This window comes from Cervus canadensis, chromosome 2, assembly GCF_019320065.1.
Source record: "Cervus canadensis isolate Bull #8, Minnesota chromosome 2, ASM1932006v1, whole genome shotgun sequence".
Classification (NCBI taxonomy): domain Eukaryota; kingdom Metazoa; phylum Chordata; class Mammalia; order Artiodactyla; family Cervidae; genus Cervus; species Cervus canadensis.
In genome coordinates, this window is record NC_057387.1 from 39706924 (window position 1) to 39731826 (window position 24903).

Genomic DNA, 24903 nt, shown 5'->3' on the forward strand with positions numbered 1-24903 from the left:
TTAATAAACTGCAAAGGCTGAGATTTTGCTTCTCTATTTACAGGTCTACTTCAACGATACAGTATTTATGTGGTAACTATAGTCATGGATATTCTTTTATGAATACTTTAAAGTTACATCAAAGAATAAATGAACTGCCTGAGAAATTAGCTGTGACAGGAAATACTAGATTCATTAAGTTCTTAATGAAAAGCTTTAGTTTATATGATTCTGAGGTTTTAAAGGATTCTTTCTTTTTAAAGTATGTTTTGTTTCTTATGATTTCACTTCTTTTAACATATGTAAAATCCTCATAATTTGTCCTACAGAGTATGCTACAGAGTATATTCCAGCTTATCTAGATTTACTATAGCAGGCTCTTCTTCAGAATTCAATTCCTGTGACTGTTTGAAATGTATTCAGTTGGAGAAACCAATCTCTATTAAATATAAATGAATAATAATAAAAAAAAAAAGCTCAACAACTTAAAGACTGACCAAAAAAACCTTTTTTTTTTTTTGAGAGCTAAGAATCATGAACAACAGAAAACTTACTTGATAAAATCATCTCCCTGTATTGTTTCATAAAGACTTCTCCTGTTACAAGTTTAACTCCTGTACTCCTATAGTTTTTGCTCATTAATGTTTTTTTAACCCTTCCCACATTATAACAAATATCTTTTTTCATTTTATGTCATTTTATGTCTTTTCTCAGTTTATGAAACATGGTTGAGTTAGCAATACCCTAAAATGATTCAAATAAAAACTATTGTTCTGTCAAATAGGAGGTTACAAAGTAAAATAGAAGGAATATCCTAGAAAAACAATTTCTGTGTTAGTAAATAAAAATTACAGAAATCATTAGTATTTGGAGTCCTTTACTTTTTCTATCTGTTTTTACCATTGGACTTCTCCAACAGATCAGAAAAAGTCAGATACTTTAAAAAAAAAAAAAGCAACTCACCTTCAAGACCTGTTTGCAGTTACTACTAATAAACTCTATCAATCAATGTATAATTAACTGAGTAGAGTCAGATCAAATTAATTACGTAATTTTCCAGCTACACCCAGTGCTCAGGGCACCATCAGAGCACATGTGAGGCACTCTGTGACCTGCTTTCACATTTTTACCTCCCTCCAGTCACTGCTGCTACCTCAGTGTTTCCATGATTGAGAATGCCCTCCTTCCCTGTATGATGTGTGTGGCAGGAAGGATGTAAAAGGGATTATTCGTAGTTATAAAGAAAGCAGATAACACAAGTTTATTGATGTGGCATCAATAAGCAATGGCAAAACAAAGAAATGTAAACTATTTAATATTTACCGAACCAAGTATCTTCAATGTTCAAGTACCTGGTGATTTTTAACTACTTAGTTTTTGAATTAACTCTTTCAAGAAATGAACCATTGAAGCAATTCACGAATAAATTATATTTCAAACATGGTAGCTTGCTTCTGATACATATATATTTTTGCATCTATAGATACTGGTTTGGTTATCTTCTATTTGTTGTTGACGGAGGAGAATCAACTTTCCAAAATCATAAATGATTCTTTTAGGATTTCTTACTCTTTTATGAGTTTAAAGTAAATTCATTCCTTTACTTTCTGATTAGCAATCTTGGTTGAAAAATATAAAATATTGGTATGGCCTACAAATGTTCTGACACAACTGAATCTTGCTTTGAGTGACAAAAACAAACTAGAATTCAGAAAAGTTTACACTATGGTATTCACTAGAATGGAGAAATCAGGTTGCAAAAGTGTATGCGAGTGAGTGTGTATGTGTTCCTATGTGCATGTTTTACAGAAGTGGCAAACTTTACAGAAGTGCTTTCTCCACCTTAACTATACAAGATGATTGCTCATATCTTAGGATTCTATGGTAAAAAATGAATGAATATATATTTCCTAGATTAAGATCATTAAATGTTAACGCTGGAAAAAATCTTAGAAACTATCCAGGCCAGTTATTTTTGCACTACTTTTGGCAGTGGTGCCTCTTTTTTTTTTTTTTAAATTAAATCTTATGTAATACATGCAGAATAAATATTTGTTGAATGAATCTTGAAGTGGAAATCTAATATATAAAACAGGTTATGGGTCAAAAAAATAAATGATGGGGGGAGGCTTTACTGGGCCTCTATCATCTGTTCCCTCCCCACATAATCAAGCCCCTTCCCTGATCAAAATACCTCCATAAGAACCTTAAAACTTTTCTCAGGAGCTTAGCTGGAAATATGACTGATCTAATCCAACCTCCTTATTTTGCAAGTGGGAAGACTGACTTGCAGCCTAAATGTGTACATGACTAAAAAGAGTTCCCCTCTCTGGTTAATGGCAGAGCCAAGGGTGGAAGCAAGCCACCTGACTGCAGTCCTGGCCAGGGAAGTCATCTCACACACCTCTGCTCTCCCTACTCCTCCTGGACCCTGGTGCCACATGAGATTCTCTCTACCCAGTTCAAGTGGGTTCCTATAACACTGGACTCCACTTTCTTTAGATGGAAGTTATTAGACAGTTCCCTTTTTAGTAAGCAGAGCTATGATGTCCAGCCCTTCTCAAACTCTCTCTATATTCACTTTAGGCAGTACAAATTGTATAAGCCTGAAACACCACCCCCCCCCAAATGAATGAATGAATGAATAAATAAAAGATGTTCGGTCACTCGGTCATGTCCAATTCTGTGAGACTCCATGATGCCAGCACACCTGGCTTCCCTGTCCTTCTCTATTTCCTGGAGTTTGCTCAAACTCTTGTCCATTGAGTTGGTGATACCAGCTCAAATAAATAAATAGTGTAGGTCTTAAAATTTGTTTTACGAGAGTCTGTGGGATGCACAGATGGCAAAAAATGCAGATTTACACAAATATGGATATGGTCTTTCTTTAAAATGGTAGTTCCAAAAGACCTTAAAAAACAAAAATAAGATACAAAGAGTTTTAATCATTAAAGACAATTAAGCCTTTTTATGGCATGTACCTCTGAGAAAGGTAGTGTACATTTGATTGCTCAAAAGCTTAAACAGGTTTTTAAATTTCCAAGATATTTTTGTTAGTAAGTAAGTTAAACACAGCTCCTTATTAGGGGAAAAAGCTCTCTCTCTGTTTCTCTTAGAATCTTGAAACATGCCTTTATCCTTCTCTTTGGCCCTGTTTTCTTTTCCTTCTAATTGTTCCAGCCTTTGGAGGAGCTGGTGTCTGCAAAGGCAAAGCCTTGGCTCTGAAAAAGCTCAGGCTCCCTCTGGCACACCTCTCTGATGCAGAGTAACTTCCCCCTGAGGCTGAGCTTCTGAGAAATCCCCCATGCTGTGGATTCCACACCAGGAAGAACCTGGTAAAGAGCAATTAGACAAGCAGAGGACATTCGGCTCACACCAGCTGTTCTCAGTCAGCCCCACCGCTGTGGTGGGAAGAGGCCCCGAGGGGACCTGTGGGCATAAGTGATTTGTTTTGCTACATTTTCAAATAGCTTCTCCTCACAAATAACTACTTCAATAAGTCAGTCACTTTAAGTTCTGGAAAATGAACAGACTACCCTAACACAAACTCTCAAAGCTTTCCAACTTTCTTAACTCACCAATTTTATTTTCAGTTCTGGACCAAAATATTGGACTTCTCTGTTTTGTATCACTATTTTACTCCCCCAAATCCTTAGGCAATGTCCATTTTGTGAAAGACCAACTAAACACATTAAGGAGATGGATGAGAGAACAGAATGGTAAATTTTGAAAGACACAGAGAATGTGATAATTGCCTTTGTAGAGTAGAATTGTGAAGTGGGTAAGAGAGTAGGTTTATTCCTGTTTAAGTACTTAAAAAAGTAGGGCCAAAGGGGAAAATTACAAAGAGATCCAGTCCTTCAGGTTTCCACCAATGAAATGGGCTGCCTATGAAAAACTGAAATTCCTATCATGCAGAGTTTAAGTGGAAACACAAGGAGAATACACAGAAGTGTCACTGAGTGGAAAGAGTCCCAGATACGACTTGCAAGTCTTTCCCAACTCTGTCATTGTGATTTCCAGAACAGGAGCAGAAATGATCAACCAACCTAACTTTGATGATGCCTTCAGTCTAACTGTTTGTTCTGTATTTGTAGTTGTTTTTCTTAGAGCTCTGAGGTTGTCTTGAGTGAAGAATATACATTTCTTATTTCAGTTCCAACCAGTCTCATAAGAAATGGGAAAAGAACTGCAATGCAGTGACATCTTTATTAACACATCCTCCATAACACAGCTTCTTTTAGCGTGGTCTGTCAGCATCTCTGCAATTTCTGTCCTCACATTTCTTTGCTCCCCACAACTAAAGCCATTAGCATGCTAAACCACATTTCATTATCCGAAACCAAACGTATCCTCAGACAGAAAATTTATAAGGAGTTTTCATCAGGTATCTCCTCTAATGCATCAGGTATCTCCTACTGTAAATCAAACAGGTTTTAGTAAACAGATTTTTTTCTACTTTATTTTCCCCTGCCTGTACACCACCTTTAGTAGCTAAAGCCCTTATTATTTTTGCCTCAGTCTGTATTTTTAAGAAATGCCCAGGCACTCAGCATAAAATGTAAGACCTAGTAATGTGCAACTAGTTGATTCTGTCCTCTTCAAGGGAGCAGAATTCCGTCCCTTCACCTGCCCCTGCACTCGTGTCCTGTCAAGACTACTGCTAACCACTCCTGTGGAGTTCCAACTGCCGCCTGTTTCCACAAATTGGATAATGCCCTCCACCTGCCTGGGTACAGCTCCTCTACAGGCAGTTTTTTCAGCTATTGGTGAATGGACAAAGGCACTTATCTGCAGGGTATAAACATAAATAGCTCTGGGCTGAAAACTAGAGAAAAACTGGTGTAAGTCCCATATATGCCATTTACTAAATGGGTGACTTGGAACAAAATTGCCTAAGTTCTTTGAATTTCAGTTTCCTCATAATAAGATGATACCTATTCCTAAGGATAGGTGGTTCAAAAGAAGTGAAACCAATACAAGAGAAGGGATTTTATAAAAAGAAAAATATGCTGAAATATACAATATTTTTACTTTTACCCCAGTCTTCAGGATCTTTCTTTTCTGTTACAAAGCCCTTGAAGTTCTGAGAGCTTCTCATGCAGTAATAGCTCTATATTTATAAAGCACAGGTTTGTAATCAAATTATAAACAAAAAACCCCAACTTGAAATCCGATTGTTAAAATTATCATTTTAATTCTCCTCTTTAGAGCATTCTTAAATATTTCATGAGTTTTGTAATGTTAAAAACTGCTAAATAGTTCATTTAGTTCTTCTAATTAACACAAAAGGTTCAAAAAGAACTGCATCAGTAATCGCTGTGCATAGTAATGCTTTGGGTAGTAATAACCCCCTGCACCATCCAGGTCCAAGCAGTCAGCTCCTCGGGAGTTCAGAAAATTCTATCAGGATCATCTTCACCAAACAAAAAAGGGAATTTCAGACAACTGGTGGTGTAGTGTGGTGGTTAAACTTTCAAACTCTGATACCAGACTGTGCAAGTATGCAAATCCAAGCTCTGCTGATTACCACCATTATGACCTTGAGCAAGTTTCTTACCGTCTCAAATCCGCAGTTTCCTCACCTATAAAATGGGCAGAATAATACCATCTGGTCCATGGAGTTACTGTGATATTCAAAGGCAGTAATGCATGTGAACTGCCAACTGATGACTGCCAACTGTCATAAATGTTTGACATTTATGTCAACTCCATAAATGTTTGCTATTACTATTACATGAGTTTCATGTTGACATCTAAGGAATCATTTTTTTTTTAAGTTAAAATGGGAGCAGGTCTTTTTGCACTGGTATCTAAAACCCATCTAAATATAACTTTCTACCTGAGGTCTTAGTTGGTTTTATTTTTATCCTCTTTTCAATGCCAATATGGGTGCCATAAATGAGAATACTACAGCTACTCACAAAGCTTCCTTCATTCATCACTAAACCTGACACAGAAATCTCTATCAAACCCACACAACTGTCAAGCCCTCATCTTTTATACCAGCTTTTTTCTCTTTTGAGTTACCTTTTCTTGCCAAAGCGGTAAGCTGCCAAAGTTGAGATCATTCAAACTAACTCTGTATAGATAAGGCCAGGGTTCTTTTCCATAATACTTAGAAGAAGACAATTGAATGTACAAACAAGACCAGAGTCTATTTTTATTAAGCTGACACTTTAGGAAGAATGATAAATGAACATCAAATTCTACTCACCTTTTATGCTTCCCTCATTCCAGAGAGCAACTGACACCTTGCCCAGATGTGATAAGCTCCTCACTAGTTAGCCAAACACCTGGCAAGCAAACATCAATATTAATGCTGCCAGGTTTAATAATCAGTATTTGCACTGCTGTTAAAGATATTTTAGGATTACAATTGGGTCGCCCCTTCTTTATACAAAAGCTAAACACATTCTAGTGAGAAGCCTTAGTTTTCTGACACATTTGAGATTTGTGTCCAATGTCAAGAGCAGCTTAGTTGAAACTATAGGCCCTATGTCAAGATATATGTGTTCCATACAGTCACTCAGCTTAAACCTTTAATTATATCATTAAAAGTACTCTGCTAAGCTGTACCTATCCCCATTCTGTAGATAATCTCTTTGCATTTTTTCTTCTTTAATTGAAAAAAGACTATCTTTAAGATCCTATCTATTCTAGTCATATATAATTCTAAGTACATTTTTTCTATCCTAACCAGATAGTCAGGCATAAATGCTAGAAAGAAGGAGTAAGGGGGAATGGAAAAAAAAAAAAAGAAAGAAAGAAATGGTAATGAATCCAACACCCAGAAATAAATGGCAGCACGGGATACTTTTATGAATTATCTGAAAAAGGAGATTAAAAGGTAGGTTTGGTATCAGTTGCTTTTCATTATAGACCAAGGACAAGGACTATGACATCTGAGTTTCATAAGTTTAAAATTTATAGCCTCTGCATGATTGGTGTTGGAATGACTTTAAGCAACCTGTAGTGATTATCTCTAAAGCTCTTGGGGGGAAAAAAAAAATCTGTCTGTTGGTTGATTGTATGTGATGAGCTATGGCCTGGGAGAGAATAAGAGAGTATATCTGTTCTGCAAATTCCAAGACAGAGCCAGGCTGAGTTCACTTAAGAATCTGCTTCCCACCATGTAAAGTATTTCAGTATACATTTAGGCAAACACACCAGCGCAGTTACACCAACCATTATGCAAAATAGTTCTCTGCTGGTCACCATTCACCTCCTTGTTTCTAACCCCACCTCAGTCCTTCTCTTATCCTCCCTTGTTCTAGTCCCTTCAGCCTGAGTCTTTAAATACCTCCTTTTATAGACAAAATTTATCTCTCTCTTCTCCTGATCATTTAAGAAATACCTCCTTTTATGTTGATTCCCTGGAAAACATAGAGGAGAAGACAAAGAAAAGCCGAAGAATTTCAAATCCCAGTTGCAGAAGTTAGTCAGAGCTTAGCTAGAAAGAGGCCCACCAATTTATCTGGTATTTTCACAGGAAAAAGAAACTCAGATGCAAACTGGATAGTCTGTCTATGTAACACCTGTTATGTAGTTTTTTCAGTATCCATATGATTGACCTTTAAGAATAATTATCTGGATGTTCAGCCTCATATTAATATGGCCATAACATTGGAATTAACAGCAAGACAATATAGCTATACAGTCTAGTAAGGGAGCCATTGTGGCTCCTGGCATGTGCCTAGTCCAAATTGAGGTATGCCATGGGAGTAAAATGCACACTCAATTTCAAAGAGTGTACAAAAAAGGAGGAAAAACAATGTAAAATATCTCATGAATAATTTTTATATTGATTATACATGTTGAAACAATAATATTTGTATATATCGGGTTAAATAAAATATATTAATAAAATTAATTTCACTTATATCCTTTCATTTTTTTAAACCTGCCCACTAGAAAATTTAAAATTATCCATGTGGCTCTCAATCTATTGAACAGTACCACTCTTGCTTCATACGAAACTCTACTACATACAAGCTGCACATTCTTAGGCAGGTTAACTAACTTTCTCTTCTGTGAAATGGGAATAATCATTATTCCTGATTCTTGGCATCCTTGACTGTATCCTTCCAAGTCAATGCATGTGAGCTGTCCCTTGGAATAGGGTCTAATCTTGAGCAGGCAGTATTCCTCAGCCTCAGCAAACCCCAAAGAGAACTCAATTGAGAGTCAAGCCACTGATACCCTCAGCAGTTGGAGGAATGGAAAAGTGCCTCTCTGAGCACTGCATCAAGGCATCCACAATTTCTGATTGGATAATGCAGAATCTATGCTCAAAGCAGAGCTATTCTGAAAAATAACCACGCAAAAATGAGTTACTTATTTTTGTACTTGATAGAATGTAATTAATATAGCAGACAGGAAATAGTCAATATATCCCATAGGTGGATATAGACTAATTATTTAAACAAGACATAAGAAAGACAGATAATTCTACTAGACAATGCATATTAAATGCCTAGTGAATAGTACAGACAATCTTTCAGAAGAGGCTGAAACCATATCTGATTCTCAGCTGCTCAGTTGTCCAACTCTTTGAGACCCCCAAGGACTATAACCTGCCAGGGTCTTCTGTCCATGGGATTTTCCTAGCAAGAATACTGGAGTGGATTGCTATTTCCTCCTCTAGAAGATATTCCTGACTGAGGGACTGAACCCATGTCTCCAATGTCTCTAGCACTGCAGGTGGATTCTTTACCACTAAGCCACCAGGGAAACCATAAAGTGAAACTGAAAGTCACTCAGTCATGTCTGACTCTTTGCCACCCCACGGACTAGACAGTTCATAAAATTTTCCAGGCAAGAATACTAGTGTGGGCAGCCATTTCCTTCTCCAGTGGATCTTCCCAACCCAGGGATCAAACCCAGTTCTCCTGCATTGCAGGCAGACTCTTTACCAGCTGAACCACCAGGGAATCCCAAGGGGAAACCATAAGGGTTGAATAACTGAAGGTTTATTAGGGAGGTGTTTCAAGTAGGAGAACAAAATGAGTAATATACAAAGGTGTGAATCTAGGTGGGCATGCTTTCAGGACACACCAAGAGCAATTTGGCTGGAAAGAAGTTTCTTAAAGGAAGATACAGGGGGTAAAACTAGAAACATAAATAGGAGGCAGACTGCAGTAGAACAGAAACATCACTTTGAGATAAGCTTCTAGGGAGGCAGGTGGTAAGTGCATAAAAGTAATCTGGGAAGATCAATATTGCCAGAGTAATTTGGCCTCTACCAAAATACTGTCTTTAACTCCTCTGAGACTCTATATCCTTTGCGAACCAATGTTGGTCTAATTATTTTTACCCTATATTCTCATGTGATACCTTTCCAGTTTTATTAATAATTGACCCTTCAATACATAGGAAGCTCTCTGGGAGAGAATTTTGCTTCAGAAGATTACACATGAACAATAATCAGAAAAATATATATATATACTACTAATTACCATTTGTGTTGAAAAAAACTAACAGATCTTATGCAGAAAGACTGGTGATATGTGACTAAGTATTAAGCAGATACTTCTAAAGTTGCATTAAAATGTCCAAATATGACAGCATTAGTGAGTGGGGTAGGATCAATAATCAATAATACACAATCAAAATGAATAATATGGAGCCAAAAAAAAGGTAGAGTCTCCTTCTGTCCATTGTAAAGGAAGTTGTAAGTGAATGAAGATGTGCTGCCTACTTGAATTGTTCAATCTTGCTTTTAACTTTAGAGAAAACTGTTTAGAGAAAAACTGTAAAAATAAAAATATACTTTGCTTAAAATTATACAAACCCATGCTCTCTTTAACTCTCTGTGTGTTTTGTATGTTTGCTGTTGGTTTCCTCAGACTCAGATTAGCCCCAAAGAGGGGTGGCAGGTATATAGCTCAGCACAGGATCCTGACGGACGATGCATTTGCACAGTGGTTGCTCCAGAACAAAACCTGTGTTCCCGGGATGCCAAAAGCAGGCAGCTTCGCCAGCTGCTGGAAAAGGTAGGTGTCCTCTGTCCCCTGTGAATATTCTTACTGAAATCTACCATTCTTTGTAAAGGAAATATGGGAAAGCAGGTTAGGGTAAGGCGGGGTCTTCCAATTTTTTCCCCCTTCTCAAATAAATGTTTTCCTCCCTTGAAAGCAGTACCTCAAGATTCCTTTTCTACTGTTCTATTTATGACTTTTACTGTTTCCAATCTTGCTGTAAGACTAATTTCCGTCATATTTCTCAATATCCAGTTTCTCAATATCTCTCCTTAAGAAAAAAAATAGTACAAAGCCTTATTCCTATGTCAGAAATTTAGCCTCAACTCTCAAGATCACACTAAACTCTTTGAGCTCATACTTTTGGATCTCATTAACAAGCTTGCAAGGAAGTAAAAATAATGGCATACAATATGCAAGCTATCTGGACAGATAATGAATAATTCTAAGTATTTATCATCATCCTCTAAGTCATTCCTTTGAACATTAAGTTCTTCAATTTCATTCAAGAGCATTCTCTCCATATAATTTACTTAAGCTGGATCCATAACAATCAAAAGCAGAATGCCCTTGATTTATTCTCTTTCACAGATGAAAGTCGTCTCATGAAAGGTTATTTATGTTTAGTTTAGGGACAAAAAAACAACAACAATGAGTGGTTTTTTCAATTTTTCTCATTCAGACTTTCACTGTGTCAGTCCCTGAATATAGTTGGACAGCTGGAGTGGCTAGACTCATGGAAGGATGACAACATATTTGAATTTTAAATACCTTCAGGGATAATAAGATAAATTAGGTAGTATGTGTTTTCAGAGGATATCATGCTCAACAATTCATTCTGTGTAACATCATTTCCATGATCATCTATACAATTATGGCACAAAATAGGAAGCTTTAACAGAAAACAGAGAAGCTAGAAAAATGAAAGCACTGAATCTGTTAATACAGACATTCCTATTTTATGAATTTAAGCTGCAGTAACTCTCTTCCACTGCTACATAAATAAACTAACTTTCTTACTTTCCTCAGTGTACACTATTTGAAAGTGTATTGATGCCCTAAGATTTTAAGATTTTTTTTTTCATATTTTCATACAGAGATTAGTCTTTCTGATGCCCTTACCCTTGGAGTTATCATCATCTATTTGCTCTCTTTTCTTAAGACTCTTTTTAAACAAGATCCAGTCTCCCCTGTTCCTTCAAAATCTGTCTCCCAGACAAGAGCAAATTTAACTGTCATTCAAGTTAATGACTCCAGCTATCAACTGTTAGAAATCATGACATATGAACTATGATTATTCTTGTGTATTGTTTTCCAATCTAGATTTTCTTTATATCTAGGGAAAAAAATTGAAACATATAGTTTAGTATTGTTTGGTTACTAAGGAAATTAATTAAGCTGGTAAAAAGATTTAATCTTTTAAGTCCAGTTTTGCTTTTCTATTAGATTACTTTCTACTCCAATCTTCTTTTCTACACACAAAAAATATCTTCTTTCTACAAGTTTGATGAGAAACATTTTCTTAGACATTATTGTCTTATTTTTATTACTATTTTCAGTATATTATTGCATACACACATCTAAAAATAGACATTTCCTCAAAAATCAGTTGAAAAATTCAAATAAACTGGGAAAGTCAGGAAGTAGAAAATACTCTCTACATGTCCAGAGTGAAATGTATTCCAGAGCTATGATAAAACCTAAAATTTGTGAAGCACGATTGAGGCAAGAAGAGTACAACTAAAGGTAACTGATTGAAAGCAATCACTGAAATTTATATGACCACACCATTCAATAGGCAATTTGTTTACAGTTTTAAAGAAATTCTAGAAAATTACGTCTTTAAAAATTCATCAATACCTAAATAACAAAAGACAAAATTTATTAACAGTATCAAGGTCACCCCAAGTTAGGTTTATCAAATTCACCATTTGGTAGTTTTATGGCAACAGAAAAATAGTAAATTGTGTGCACCATACACAGTGGCCTGAAGAATGTAAATATCACTGGTTTGCTGTACTGACCCAAAGAAAGCATTATCTGAAATCAGCATTCTCTATTTAGACTGAGCCAGTCACTTGCTGACTTCTCTAAAAAAGTGAAAGGGTCAGTGGCTCAGTCAGTTCTTTGTGACACTTTGCGATCCCAAGGATTATAGCTTTCCAGGCTCCTCTGTCCATGGGATTCTCCAGGCAAGAATCCTAGAGTGTTGCCATTTCCTTCTCCAGGGGATCTTCCCATCCCACGGATTAAAACTGGGCCTCCTGCATTGCAGGCAAATTCTTTACTATCTGAGCCACCAAGGAAGCCCCTGCTGACTTCATAGTTTTACAAATATCCAAGGTACCAGACAGCAAATAAAAGCATGACCATTAAGCAGCCCATTTCACTATTAACCAAAGGATTGATTTAATCATATAAGGTAATACTTATAATAAGAATAATATTAATAACAATAGTTCCCATCTATTATATTTGTATCTGCTCCATTCCAATTTCATAGTAGACAGATGTCCTTCTAAGTTTACATAAAAGGAAAATGGTGCTTTTTGAGGCTAAAAACCTTATCATTATCACTCAATCAGTAGACCGTGAATCCATACCAGATCAACTTTGCATTTTCTAACACCATGCCAGTGTCATTCAAAATGCCACTGGTGGCACCCACAATTATTTAATACACATTCTGTAAAATATTTTAAACAAGTACATTTATCCTGCTAAATATCAGAAAGATTACAATTGGTTTTACATCAGGCCTTAGTGTGTCCCAGCTAAAACTTTTCACCTAAAAAATGTTTGTCTGTCAGCTATTTAGCAACTCTGTAAATATCTCCATTGTCTAGGTCAATATTTCCTAAAATGTGATTTTTGGAACAGGACGCTGGTGACATCCTTCCAATAAAATAATTTTAAACAACAGTACATGATACATCACTCTTGAAGATTTCCATCACAGAACTTAATACTAAAGGTTCTGTGGAGACCTACAGTAGTGAAATCCCTGTTTAGTTGTGTTAACCCTAACGCTATCCAAGCATATTGAACTGTAGGGCATTATTATTAATTTTTTAAGTAGCTACTACACTAATTATTGCCTCTCTGGTGGCTCAGACAGTAAAGAATCCGCCTGCAAAGTGGAAGACCCAGCTTTGATTCCTGGATCAGGAAAATCCCCTGAAGAAGGGAACGTCAACCCATTCCAGTAGTCTTGCCTGGAGAATTCCATGTACAGAGGAGCCTGGCCAGCTGCAGTCCATGGGGTCTGCAAAGAGTTGGACATTAATTATAAATGAGGGTGAAAATCTAAGTTAATTTGTGTTTAAGTTTGGAAAGGACTCAGACATTTCATTTATCCTAAGAAACAGGATAAATAAAGAATTTTAAAAAAATTAAAAATCTATGAATGAAAGGGGACAATAAGCTTGCTACACTGTGGAGAGAGACATGAGTAGGCAGCTGAATGGCAGAACATCAGTGATAAGCAGACTAACAGAGGAGGAAGTCTCCTTCCCACATGTGTAATGCTGGGGGTCCAGTCTCGAGTCTCAGCAGGAGACTGATTCTCAGCAGGTCTCCATGACCAGTAGGAAAGTAAACAGTCTGAGGTACAGCCATCAGAAAAAGCAAAAGGCAGCCCAGAACCATCGTTCGCAACTAGACTATTCCATCTCTAGTCATACCCCAAAGGTAGCTCTTATAATTATACATGATTATGCAATATTGAAGGTCACAATTAAATCTCAGCAAAAATTCTCTCAGCACATTTTCCCATAACACAAATAAAGTTGAAAATCAACTTCATAGGGTAACTTAGAGGCAAAATAAAAGAGAGACTGTTTTAACTATCCAGGATATCTCACTTTTCTATCCATTTCTAACTCTATCTGCTGCACTTAGTTACTCAGTCAGGTCCGACTCTTTCCTACCCCATGGTCTATGCCCACCAGACTTCTCTGTCCACAGGCATTCTCTAGGCAGGAATACTGGAGTGGGTTGCCATGCCCTCCTCCAGGGGATCTTCCCTAACTCTGTGGACTCTGCCGAAGTATACAGAAATCCTACGAGAATACTGGCCATGGCAATGATGACTGTCTTCATAAACAAATACCATATTTAAATGTGTAGAGTGTTTCTTTAACACAAATGGCTTTTTTTCATTCGTGCTTAACCATAAGGGAGCTGAAAATTATTTTGAAAGCACTGCATTTATCTAACATGCAGTCACCAGGCTTCCAATGTTGCCTCAGCAATTTTGTGCTGAATCAAAGATTTTTTTAAACAAAGCTTTCTGAATGTAGGAATGATAGTAAATTAAGAAATATTTCAGAGCCAGGTAATACTATAACCTAACCACTGACAGGAGACACTTTTCTTATAATATTAACTTGTTACCTTTAACTGCTACTGAAAGCCAAAGACAATTTTCAGTTCAGTTCAGTTGCTCAGTCATGTCCAACTCTTTGCGACATCATGGACAGCAGCCTGCCAGGCTTCCCTGTCCATCACCAACACCCAGAGTTTACTCAAACTCATGCCCATTGAGTCGGTGATACCATCCAACCACCACATGGTCTGTTGTCCCCTTCTCCTCCTACCTTCAATCTTTTCCAGTATCAGGGACATTTCAAATGAGTCACCTCTTCACATCAAGTGGCCAAAATATTGGAGTTTCAGCTTCAACATCAGTCCTTCCAATGACTATCCAGGACTGATTTCCTTTAGGATGGACTGGTTGGATCTCCTTGCAGCCCAAAGGACTCTCAAGAGTCTTCTCCAACACCACAGTTCAAAAGATCAATTCTTCAGTGCTCAGCTTTCTTCACAGTCTAACTCTCACATCCATACATGACTACTGGAAAAACTATAGTCTTGACTAGACAGAGCTTTGTTGGCAAAGTAATGTCTCTGCTTTTTAATATGCTGTCTAGGTTGGTCATAACTTTTCTTCCAATGAGTAAGCATCTTTTAATTACATGACTGCAGTCACCATCTGCAGTCATTTTGGAGCCCCCCAAAATAAAGTCTGCCACTATTTCCACTGTTTCTCCATCTATTTGCCATGAAGTCATGGGACCAGATGCCATGACCTTTGTTTTCTGAATGTTGAGCTTTATACCAACTTTTTCACTCTCCTCTTTCACTTTCATCAAGAGGCTCTTTAGTTCCTCTTCACTTTCTGCCTTTAGGGTGGTGTCATCTGCATATCTGAGGTTATTGATATTTCTCCCAGCAATCTTGATTCCAGCTTGTGCTTCTTCCAGCCCAGTGTTTCTCATGATGAACTCTGCATATAAGTTAAATAAGTGGGGTGAATAAAAACAACTTTGACATGATCCTTTTCCTATTTGAAACCAGTCTGTTGTTCCATGTCCAGTTCTAACTGTTGCTTCCTGACCTGCATACAGGTTTCTCAAAAGGCAGGTCAGGTGGTCTGGTATTCCCCTCTCCTTCAGAATTTTCCACAGTTTATTGTGATCCACACAGTCAAAGGCTTTGGCATAGTCAATAAAGCAGAAATAGATGTTTTTCTGGAACTCTCTTGCTTTTTTGATAATCCAGCGGATGTTGACAATTTGATCTCTGGTTCCTCTGCCTTTTCTAAAACCAGCTTGAACATCTGGAATTTCATGGTTCATGTATTGTTGAAGCCTGGCTTGCAGAATTTTGAGCATTACTTTATTAGCATGTGAGATGAGTGCAATTGTGTGGTAGTTTGAGTATTCGTTGGCATTGCCTTTGGGATTGGAATGAAAACTGACCTTTTCCAGTCCTGTGGCCACTGCTGAGTTTTCCAAACTTGCTGGCATATTGAGGGCAGCACTTTCACAGCATCATCTTTTAGGATTTGAAAGAGCTCAAATGGAATTTCATCACCTCCACTAGCTTTGTTCGTAGTGATGCTTCCTAAGGCCCACTTGACTTCATAATCCACGATGTCTGGCTCTAGGTGAGTGATCACACCATCATGTTATTATCTGGGTCGTGAAGATCTTTTTTGTACAGTTATTCTGTGTATTCTTGCCACTTCTTAATATCATCTGCTTCTCTTAAGTCCATATCATTTCTGTCCTTTATTGAGCCCATCTTTGCATGAAATTTTCCCTTGGTATCTCTAGTTTTCTAGAAGAGATCTCTAGTCCTTCCCATTCAATTGTTTTCCTCTATTTCTTCACATTGATCACTAAGGAAGGCTTTCTTAGCTCTCCTTGCTATTCTTTGGAACTCTGCCTTCAAATGGGTATATCATTCCTTTTCTCCTTTGCTTTTCACTTCTTTTTCTCAGCTATTTGTAAGGCCTCTTCAGACAGCCATTTTGCTTATTTTGCATTTCTTTTTCTTGGGGATGGTCATGATCCCTGTCTCCTATACAGTGTCATGAACCTCCGTCCATAGTTCATCATGCACTCTGTCTGTCAGATCTAGTCCCTTAAGTCTATTTCTCACTTCCACTGTATAGTCATAAGGGATTTGATTTAGGTCATACCTGAATGGTCTAGTGGTTTTCCCCACTTTCTTCAATTTAAGTCTGAATTTGGCAATAAGGAGTTCATGATCTGAGCCACAGTCAGCTCTCGGTCTTGTTTTTGCTGACTGTATAGAGCTTCTCCATCTTTGCCTGCAAAGAATATAATCAGTCTGATTTTGGTGTTGACCATCTGGTGATGTCCATGTGTAGAGTCTTCTCTTGTGTTGTTGGAAGAGGGTGTTTGCTATGACCAGTGCATTTTCTTAGCAAAACTCTGCTAGCCTTTGCCCTGCCTCATTCCATACTCTAAGGCCAAATTTGCCTGTTACTCCAGGTGTTTCTTGACTTCCTACTTTTGCATTCTAGTCCCCTATAATGAAAAGGACATCTTTTTTGGGTGTTAGTTCTACAAGGTCTTGTAGGTCTTCATAGAGCCGTTCAACTTCAGCTTCTTCAGCGTTACTGGTTGGGGCATAGGCTTGGATTACTGTGATAAAAAATGAATGGTTTGCCTGGAAATGAACAAAGATCATTCTGTCATTTTTGAGATTGCATCCAAGTACTGCATTTCGGACTCTTTTGTTGATCATGATGGCTACTCCACTTCTTCTAAGGGATTCCGGCCCACAGTAGTAGATATAATGGTCATCTGAGTTAAATTCACCCATTCCAGTCCATTTTAGTTTGCTGATTCCTAGAATGTCGACATTCACTCTTGCCATCTCCTGTTTGACCACTTCCAATTTGCCTTGATTCATGGACCTAACATTCCAGGTTCCTATGCAACATTGCTCTTTATAGCATCAGGCCTTGCTTCCATCACCAGCATCCACAACTGGGTGTTTTTTTTTTTTTTGCTTTGGCTCCATCCCTTCATTCTTTCTGGAGTTATTTCTCCTCTGATCTCCAGTAACATATTGGGCACCTACTGACCTAGGGAGTTCATCTTTCAGTGTCCTATATTTTTGCCCTTTCATACTGTTCATGGGGTTCTCAAGGCAAGAATACTGAAGTGGTTTGCCATTCCCTTGTCTAGTGTACCACATTTATTTTGTCAGAACTCTCCAATGTGACCCATCTGTCTTGGGTGGCCCTACATGGCATGGCTCATAGTTTCATGGAGTTAGACAAGGCTATGGTAATTTTACCCAATAGATATAAATAAGATAATTTTACCCAATAGATATTTATTGAGCAATTATTCCATGTCTGGTTCTGTGTAAGGTCTTGGGAATAAAAGGTATAAATAAGACACAGCGTCTAACCTCATGGAATTTACAGAAGGACAGCCACTTTTGTGCTTCTCACTCACACACATTACACAATTAGGTTAATATAAGTGAGACTGTAGTATGTCCTGAAAGACAGGATTGGTAAAGGACAGGACTATCCATTAAAACAGCAGAAAGAGAAACAGAAAAAAAAGACCTCTTGGGGAAAAGTAGTGGAGGAACTGAGGCAAGCCATGGCAGAAGAATTCACTGCCTTTTCTGAATATTCTAGATCTGAAAAATGTATTAACAATGGGCTCTTTAAAGCTAGCTGGTCCACTATGCTCTGTGACTTTACCTGATGACAGAAATTTGTCTCTGAACAAATCATCCCTTTCTTATTTGTAACTCTCAAGTCTTACAATGAAAATAAGTTTTCATGTGTTACATAAATAATACATGTTTATTTTAAAACATATGGAATAACAGATAAAAATATATTAGATGAAGCAAGTGAAAGTGAAAGTTGCTCAGCTGTGTCTAACTCTGCGACCACATGGACTATACAGTCCATGGAATTCTTCAGGCCAGAAAACTGGAGTGGGTAGCTGTTCCCTTCTCCAGGGGATCTTCCTAACCCCAGGATTGAACCCAGGTCTCCCGCATCGCAGGCAGATTCTTAACCAGATGAGCTACCAGGGAAGTCCAAATGAAGCAAAACTCATCTGAAATCCCACCATTTTTGACCATGCTTTCATGTATTCATTTATGCAAGTAAAAATATAATTCTATGCAGATGGATTTATATATAATAATTACCAGGGACATCTTTCTGTAATATTTATTTTGTTACTTCTCTTCTCACCCACATCTCACCACCCACCAGGAAAGTAATATCAACCACCTAATATGTATTCTTCTAATCCTTCCATATCTTGATGTACATCATTTAAAAATTTTCTTTTTTTTTTATTTATTTATTTATTTTTTTTTTAATTTTATTTATTTATTTATTTTTTTTTTTTTTTTTTTCCAGTGGGTTTTGTCATACATTGATATGAATCAGCCATGGATTTACATGTATTCCCAATCCCGATCCCCCCTCCCACCTCCCTCTCCACCCGATTCCTCTGGGTCTTCCCAGTGCACCAGGCCAGAGCACTTGTCTCATGCATCCCACCTGGGCTGGTGATCTGTTTCACCATAGATAGTATACATGCTGTTCTTTTGAAATATCCCACCCTCACATTCTCCCACAAAGTTCAAAAGTCTGTTCTGTATTTCTGTGTCTCTTTTTCTGTTTTGCATATAGGGTTATCGTTATCACCTTTCTAAATTCCATATATATGTGTTAGTATGCTGTAATGTTCTAAAAATTTTCATTTTGTATTGGGGAATAGCGGAGTTATAATGTTGTGACAGTTACAGGTGAACGGCACAGGTCTCTTCAACAGCACCCTCTCCAAGTTAGGAGGTGTCCCAGCCCTGCTACCATTCATCTTGTTCAATTCAGCCTCACCCCTAGGAGTACTTCACATGCAGCTTGAAGTAACTGTATTGGAATAAATGCATTCTAGATCTGTTGGGACACTTCACTACCACCCAAAATTGCTCAGCATCCCAGACTTTGAGGATGTCAGAGTTAGTACTGACAGAAACAACTTATCTTAACATTTAACAGGTTGAGCCATTATAAGCTTACTAAGCCCTGGAATGAATATTCTATTTTTTTAATTTATTATTATGATATATCAAATTCTTATTTATATTTAATCATTTTTAATTCTAGAATGTTCATTTTATTATTTCCTGCCTAGCTGTAATTTTCTTTTGCTACATTATTAGAATGTTTCTTGTGAAGAATTGCCCTTCTGAAAGTATGTCCTATGGAAATGTAATTATGGATTTGGCACTGCCAGTTTTATTAGTGAGAAAAAACTGATGTTTTTTTGTATATACCTCAATAGTATAGACAATAATGTACAGCCAGTGTTCTTGTTTAACAGGTTCAGAATATGTCCCAATCTATTGAAGTCTTAAACTTGAGAACTCAAAGAGACTTCCAATACGTCCTAAAAATGGAAACACAAATGAAAGGGCTGAAGGCCAAGTTTCGGCAGATTGAAGATGATCGGAAGACACTAATGACCAAGCATTTTCAAGTAGGTGTGACTTCAGCTGTCTTATTAATGCAAATAAGACAGTGAATACAATGGACAGCCACCGTGACACTCAGCTAGAAATAACTGTGCCTTGGCCCATATACGTAAGGTTCAAGACTCAATGGGGATGTCAATCATCTCTCCACTGAAACTGACCATTAGCTGGTTGGAATGCATAGAAAACTTGCTATAAAAACAACCTCACCCTCCTTGAGCTAGGTGGAGATTATGGGTAGATGTAAAGGCATTTCAATGTGCATGCCAATGGGAAATCTAGGAAAATTAATAACTAAATTTGTCAAAGACTTTCTGATGATTTTATGCCTTGTTAATATGAGGAGAAATATAGAGAATATAAATTATTAAAAGAAGCAATAATACCATTACTAACAGCACATAAAAGAGGGTTGGTTTCACTATTTGATACAAATAAAATTTTTTTTTTCATTTTTTAAGCTATTTATTGACTAGAAACACTGAAAATGGAGAAATGGTGCTTTTAAGCACACTATGTGGACTTTTATTAACTATGTATGACACTGTCATAGATTGAAATAAAATCTGACCATGATAATGCCATTTGATCTTCTATGAAAAAGACAGTCTGCCTGACAAAGGCACAGGACATAGTTTATAAAACATACTAAGATTTTACAAACACAATAGCCTCTGCTTTCCCTGCCAATTAGGAAGGAAGATTCGCTGCTAAGGCTGAAGGAATGGGCCTGAATTCAAGTTCTTGGTCAAACATCAGAAGTGCTTTTCACACATAATTGTGATTGGCAGGGAGACAGTCAGGGACACAAAATAGGGTCTCTGCATGACAGTTTAATATGGCAGAAATTATCACTGTTTTGTCATTTTCTTCATTGCTCCTCAGGAGCCTGAATAGAGAGCCAGTTTTAAAGTTTTATCAGAAAGATACAAAAGAAGGACAAGAGGGTAAGAAAGTTCAGGGTCCTGATGAGAGAGGGGGCTAACGTGATGAATCTAGAGGTTAAAGAGAAGCAAGCAAAGCCAGAAGGTTAAGAAATTATAACAAATTAGAGCAAGGCCTAGAAGATAAAAATAAATTGAAAAGAAAGATTACTGCGAATGAGAGAATAAGCAAACTTAGAAGGATAGAGAATTTATGGAGAAATGGTAAACACAGAAGAATATAAGGTTGACAAGCAAATAAATTAATTTTAACCAATATTTATTGAGCACATAGTGTGTACACAGCAGTGTTGGGCCCTCTGCTGGGTATATAATGCATTAACTCTCTTCTGTGAAAGAGAACTAACAAACTGGTCAAACTGACAGTAAAAAGAGGCATAAACATTACTTAACAGCACAAAGGGAGGAGTTATTAATTTTGTTTAGACAACTTCAGGGGAAGGATTATCAAAAATCCTTGCAGGGAAAGATTTACCAATAATCAAGAAAATGGTTTTGGACTAGTGCTCACTTTCTTCCCCAGAAAATATTAGATTACACAGGAGAGCAAGAAAACCAAAAGATTTTCTATGTCAATTTTCAGTATTCAAGATTAGGGTGTACAGCAATACAGTGAGCCTGTCGCTGCAGCCATCAACTAAGTAGGAAATGACAAGCCAGCTCTCACAGCGCCTAGGGAGCATTCCCAGAGAGGAAGAGGGACAGAAGGAGAGGAACTCAGTTTCTGGCTCAAAGTGAAAATCATTCAAGGTTAGATGGAGAGTATAGAACTCATGCCAAAGGACTGCTTGCAGGACCAGGGCTGGCAGAGTTGGTGACACATGATGATGTACGTGCATCTATGGGAACTTTTGGGAGAAGAGAGGAGACAAAGAAACAAAAAGGTACAAGGCTGAGAGAAAAAAAAAGAGAGAGAGAGAACTGCCTATTCTATAAGTGTGTCTAGCAGCAGACAAGCTGCCAATAAGAAAACTTAATTTTCAGGCAGCATCATAGGGCATAATGATTTTGATTTTCCTAGTTCATGTAATCCATGTATGTACCGAACTTGTGTGTCAAAATCCATGTAGCAATAATGATAATACCATCATTTTTTCTGAAGAATTACATGTATTCAACATATAGTTTCAATAGCTTTAAATATATTATATATTAACTACTTTAATCCTCACAACAATCTTGCAAGGTAGACACTATGTTTATTCCCATCATTCAGATGAAGAAATTCATGTACAAAGAAATTATGCAATCATCTAGGATCGTATATCTAATATGTATCAGAGTCCAACTCCCAAGTTAAACCGCTTTAAACCAATGCTACATTGCCTCTCCAAGTAAACCATCGTTCTCTCAATTAAATATAATAATTAAATGCTCAATATATACTTGCTGAATGTGTTTATTCACCAAGTCCTACCATAGATTTGGCTCTAACTGCTTAGCTACCATATTTGAGGAGAAGAAACAGCACATTCCAAAAGTAAGTTACCATTTAATACTTTTACATTGGAAGAAAATCCTCCTGTAGCACACCATCTTCAACTTGCCAAAAAATCTAAGTAGGTTATATCTTCCATATCCTTTATGATTAAAAAAAACTTGTCTCAGATATCATACTTGAGACTGTCATTCTTCTATGAAGAGATCTTGGTTGGGTAAGATAATCTAGCTATACTCTTTGCTATAAGAGTAGTAGTAGAATGTGAAATTCTAGAAAGGATTATTAAGCACACAGATCTGTGTTACTCTACTTTAAGTATCTGATATGTACATTAGTTAGACTTTCCATTGCTCTCTGACAATTGCCCTGAGTTAGAACTGACTGCCAATAATTGAATTATAAATTTTTGAAAAGATTCCAAAATTCATATACATATACCCTGGTGACTCAGACGGTAAAGAATCTGCCTGTAATGCAGGAGACATAGGTTCGATCCCTGGGTCAGAAAGATCCCCTGGAGAAAGGAATAGCAACCCACCCCAGTATTCTTGCCTGGAGAATTCCACAGACAAGAAGACTGACGGGCTACAGTCCATGGGGTCATAAAGAGTCAGACATGGCTGAGTGACTAACACTTTTACCCATATCTATATATAGATTTTAGCTTAGGGGAAATAAAACACCAACAAAAATGTCATCTGAATTGCTCTCTTTTCAATATACCCATAAGTAGAATGTAAAACTCATCACTGAAACAGTTGTTATAATGTGCAGCAAAGATACTATCAGAACTCTTCTCATTAAAATTCTAATGAAGCAATTGTGTCTTCCTTTAGGGACAGCACAAAATGCTCAAACTAAGAAGTTTATTTCAAAATGAGACACTAAATGAGCAAAGCTCTGCAACTCTGCCTTTTGACTGTGATTTTACCAGTGTTTCTCATCATTAAGACTCTCTGTTCTCTCCCACTCAACATGGACATACAGATAAATGCTGAGAATTCCAATCATACAGAACACATGGAAATTTCCCCACAAGATACACAAGTCCATAAATCAGGTGACAATGGGAGCTCTTGTTATTTTAACACACTGACAGTAATAACATCTTCTAAATGTAACTGTAAAATGCAATTTTCAGCTCCTTAAATTAGTTAGCATACAGCATGATTTCTGACAGCACCTATGGCTTATTCTCAAATGATCATAACAGTACCAGGTCTTCCACAAATGAGAAAATTTGTAATAAATTCACAACTGAATCAAACTCATGAAATATTTTCACTGGGTACCATCATCAACTAAAAGGAAAGGAAAAAAAAAAGGTGACATGGCCAGAAACTGAAAGTGAAACTGTAGGTCTGGCCAGTCCTAAAATAAGAATGAGGGAAAAACTGCATTGGCAAAGTATACTTCTTGTTCTCTAGACAAAAATCAGTGTTTCCATTTCAAAAAACTCTGTGCTCATTTATTACATAAATCATGACCACCTTAGTCCTTGAAAGAGTTAATTCACTACACTGATAAGCAACTCTGCCCTACATAAAGAGCTCTAAATTACCTATGCTAAGGCAAATGAAGTCAGAGTATAAGTAATAATTCAAAACAGTAAACAGCAACATACATTTCTTTGAGCTTTGTAAAGCTTTGCATGATTTTTTATACTTTACGAACTTACATTTCTAATGATGCTGTGCTAAGAAGGATATTAAAAAGAGGGCGGAATAGAAGGGAGGAGTAGAACAATCCCAAAATTGGAAAAATTCTGTTAGTGTAAGGCTCTTCCAGGATCCAAAATTTTCTATAAATACCCTTATATTATTGATAATTAGTTAATGGGTAAATAGACTTGGCTAAACAGGGTATTTGACCTATTTATAATAATTCATATTTAAAAGATGGACCCTACTGATAATTCCTGACTAAATAATGCATTGTTCACTTTATAAAAAGTCACCAGAAAGCAATATTTTACATAAACCCCTAACTGCTACCATAGGAAGTTCTGTCATTATGATAAGGATCAGTTCATTGCATAGAAAATCTTGTAACCATTTAAAGAGATGTTCTTGTACTGAATTGTGAGATAAGTGGATTTACTATCAATGATCATGTGGCCGCTTACATGCTCCTGAAATACCCAATTTCAATAAAAAGTCAACAAGGCATTGTGAACCTTTTAAAATAATCTTCCTGTGGCATCATGAAGAAGAATGTAGCTGCTTGATCTGGCTAAGTGGCTCTCAGAAACAACTGGGTGTTTTTCACAGGAGCTGAAAGAGAAGATGGACGAGCTCCTGCCTTTGATTCCTGTGCTAGAACAGTACAAAACAGACGCCAAGTTAATCACCCAGTTCAAGGAGGAAATCCGGAATCTGTCCTCTGTCCTCACGGGAATTCAGGAGGAGATCGGTGCCTATGACTATGAGGAGCTACATCAAAGGGTGCTCAGCTTGGAAACCAGACTTCGTGACTGCATGAAGAAGCTAAGTGAGTAGTGGTCCATTGGTCCAGGTTGTGTTTTTAAGTAGTTTCAATGAAAACTGCTTTCTTGCATTTTGCAAATAGTCATGAATTCCTAATTATAGGGAAACTAGTGCCTGCTTTCTAAGTGTAAAGCAAGTGTTCCTTAAAGGCTTAAGCATTCCTGGTCATTCTGATTAACGGCTGCCTGACTTTCAGAGCACCCTGTGACTGTTTGGTGACTTGAAATAAAGAGATC

General features: G+C 37.2%; 1 protein-coding gene across 1 annotated transcript in view; it reads left to right on the forward strand.

Moving 5' to 3' along the window:
• Positions 1 to 24903, forward strand: part of OLFM3 (olfactomedin 3) — a 203157-nt gene that overhangs the window by 154755 nt on the left and 23499 nt on the right. The window contains exons 2-4 of the mRNA XM_043460505.1: positions 9828 to 9974; positions 19646 to 19801; positions 24452 to 24671. Coding sequence (XP_043316440.1) covers positions 9828 to 9974; positions 19646 to 19801; positions 24452 to 24671 — 523 coding nt within the window. The remainder of the gene's footprint in view (positions 1 to 9827; positions 9975 to 19645; positions 19802 to 24451; positions 24672 to 24903) is intronic.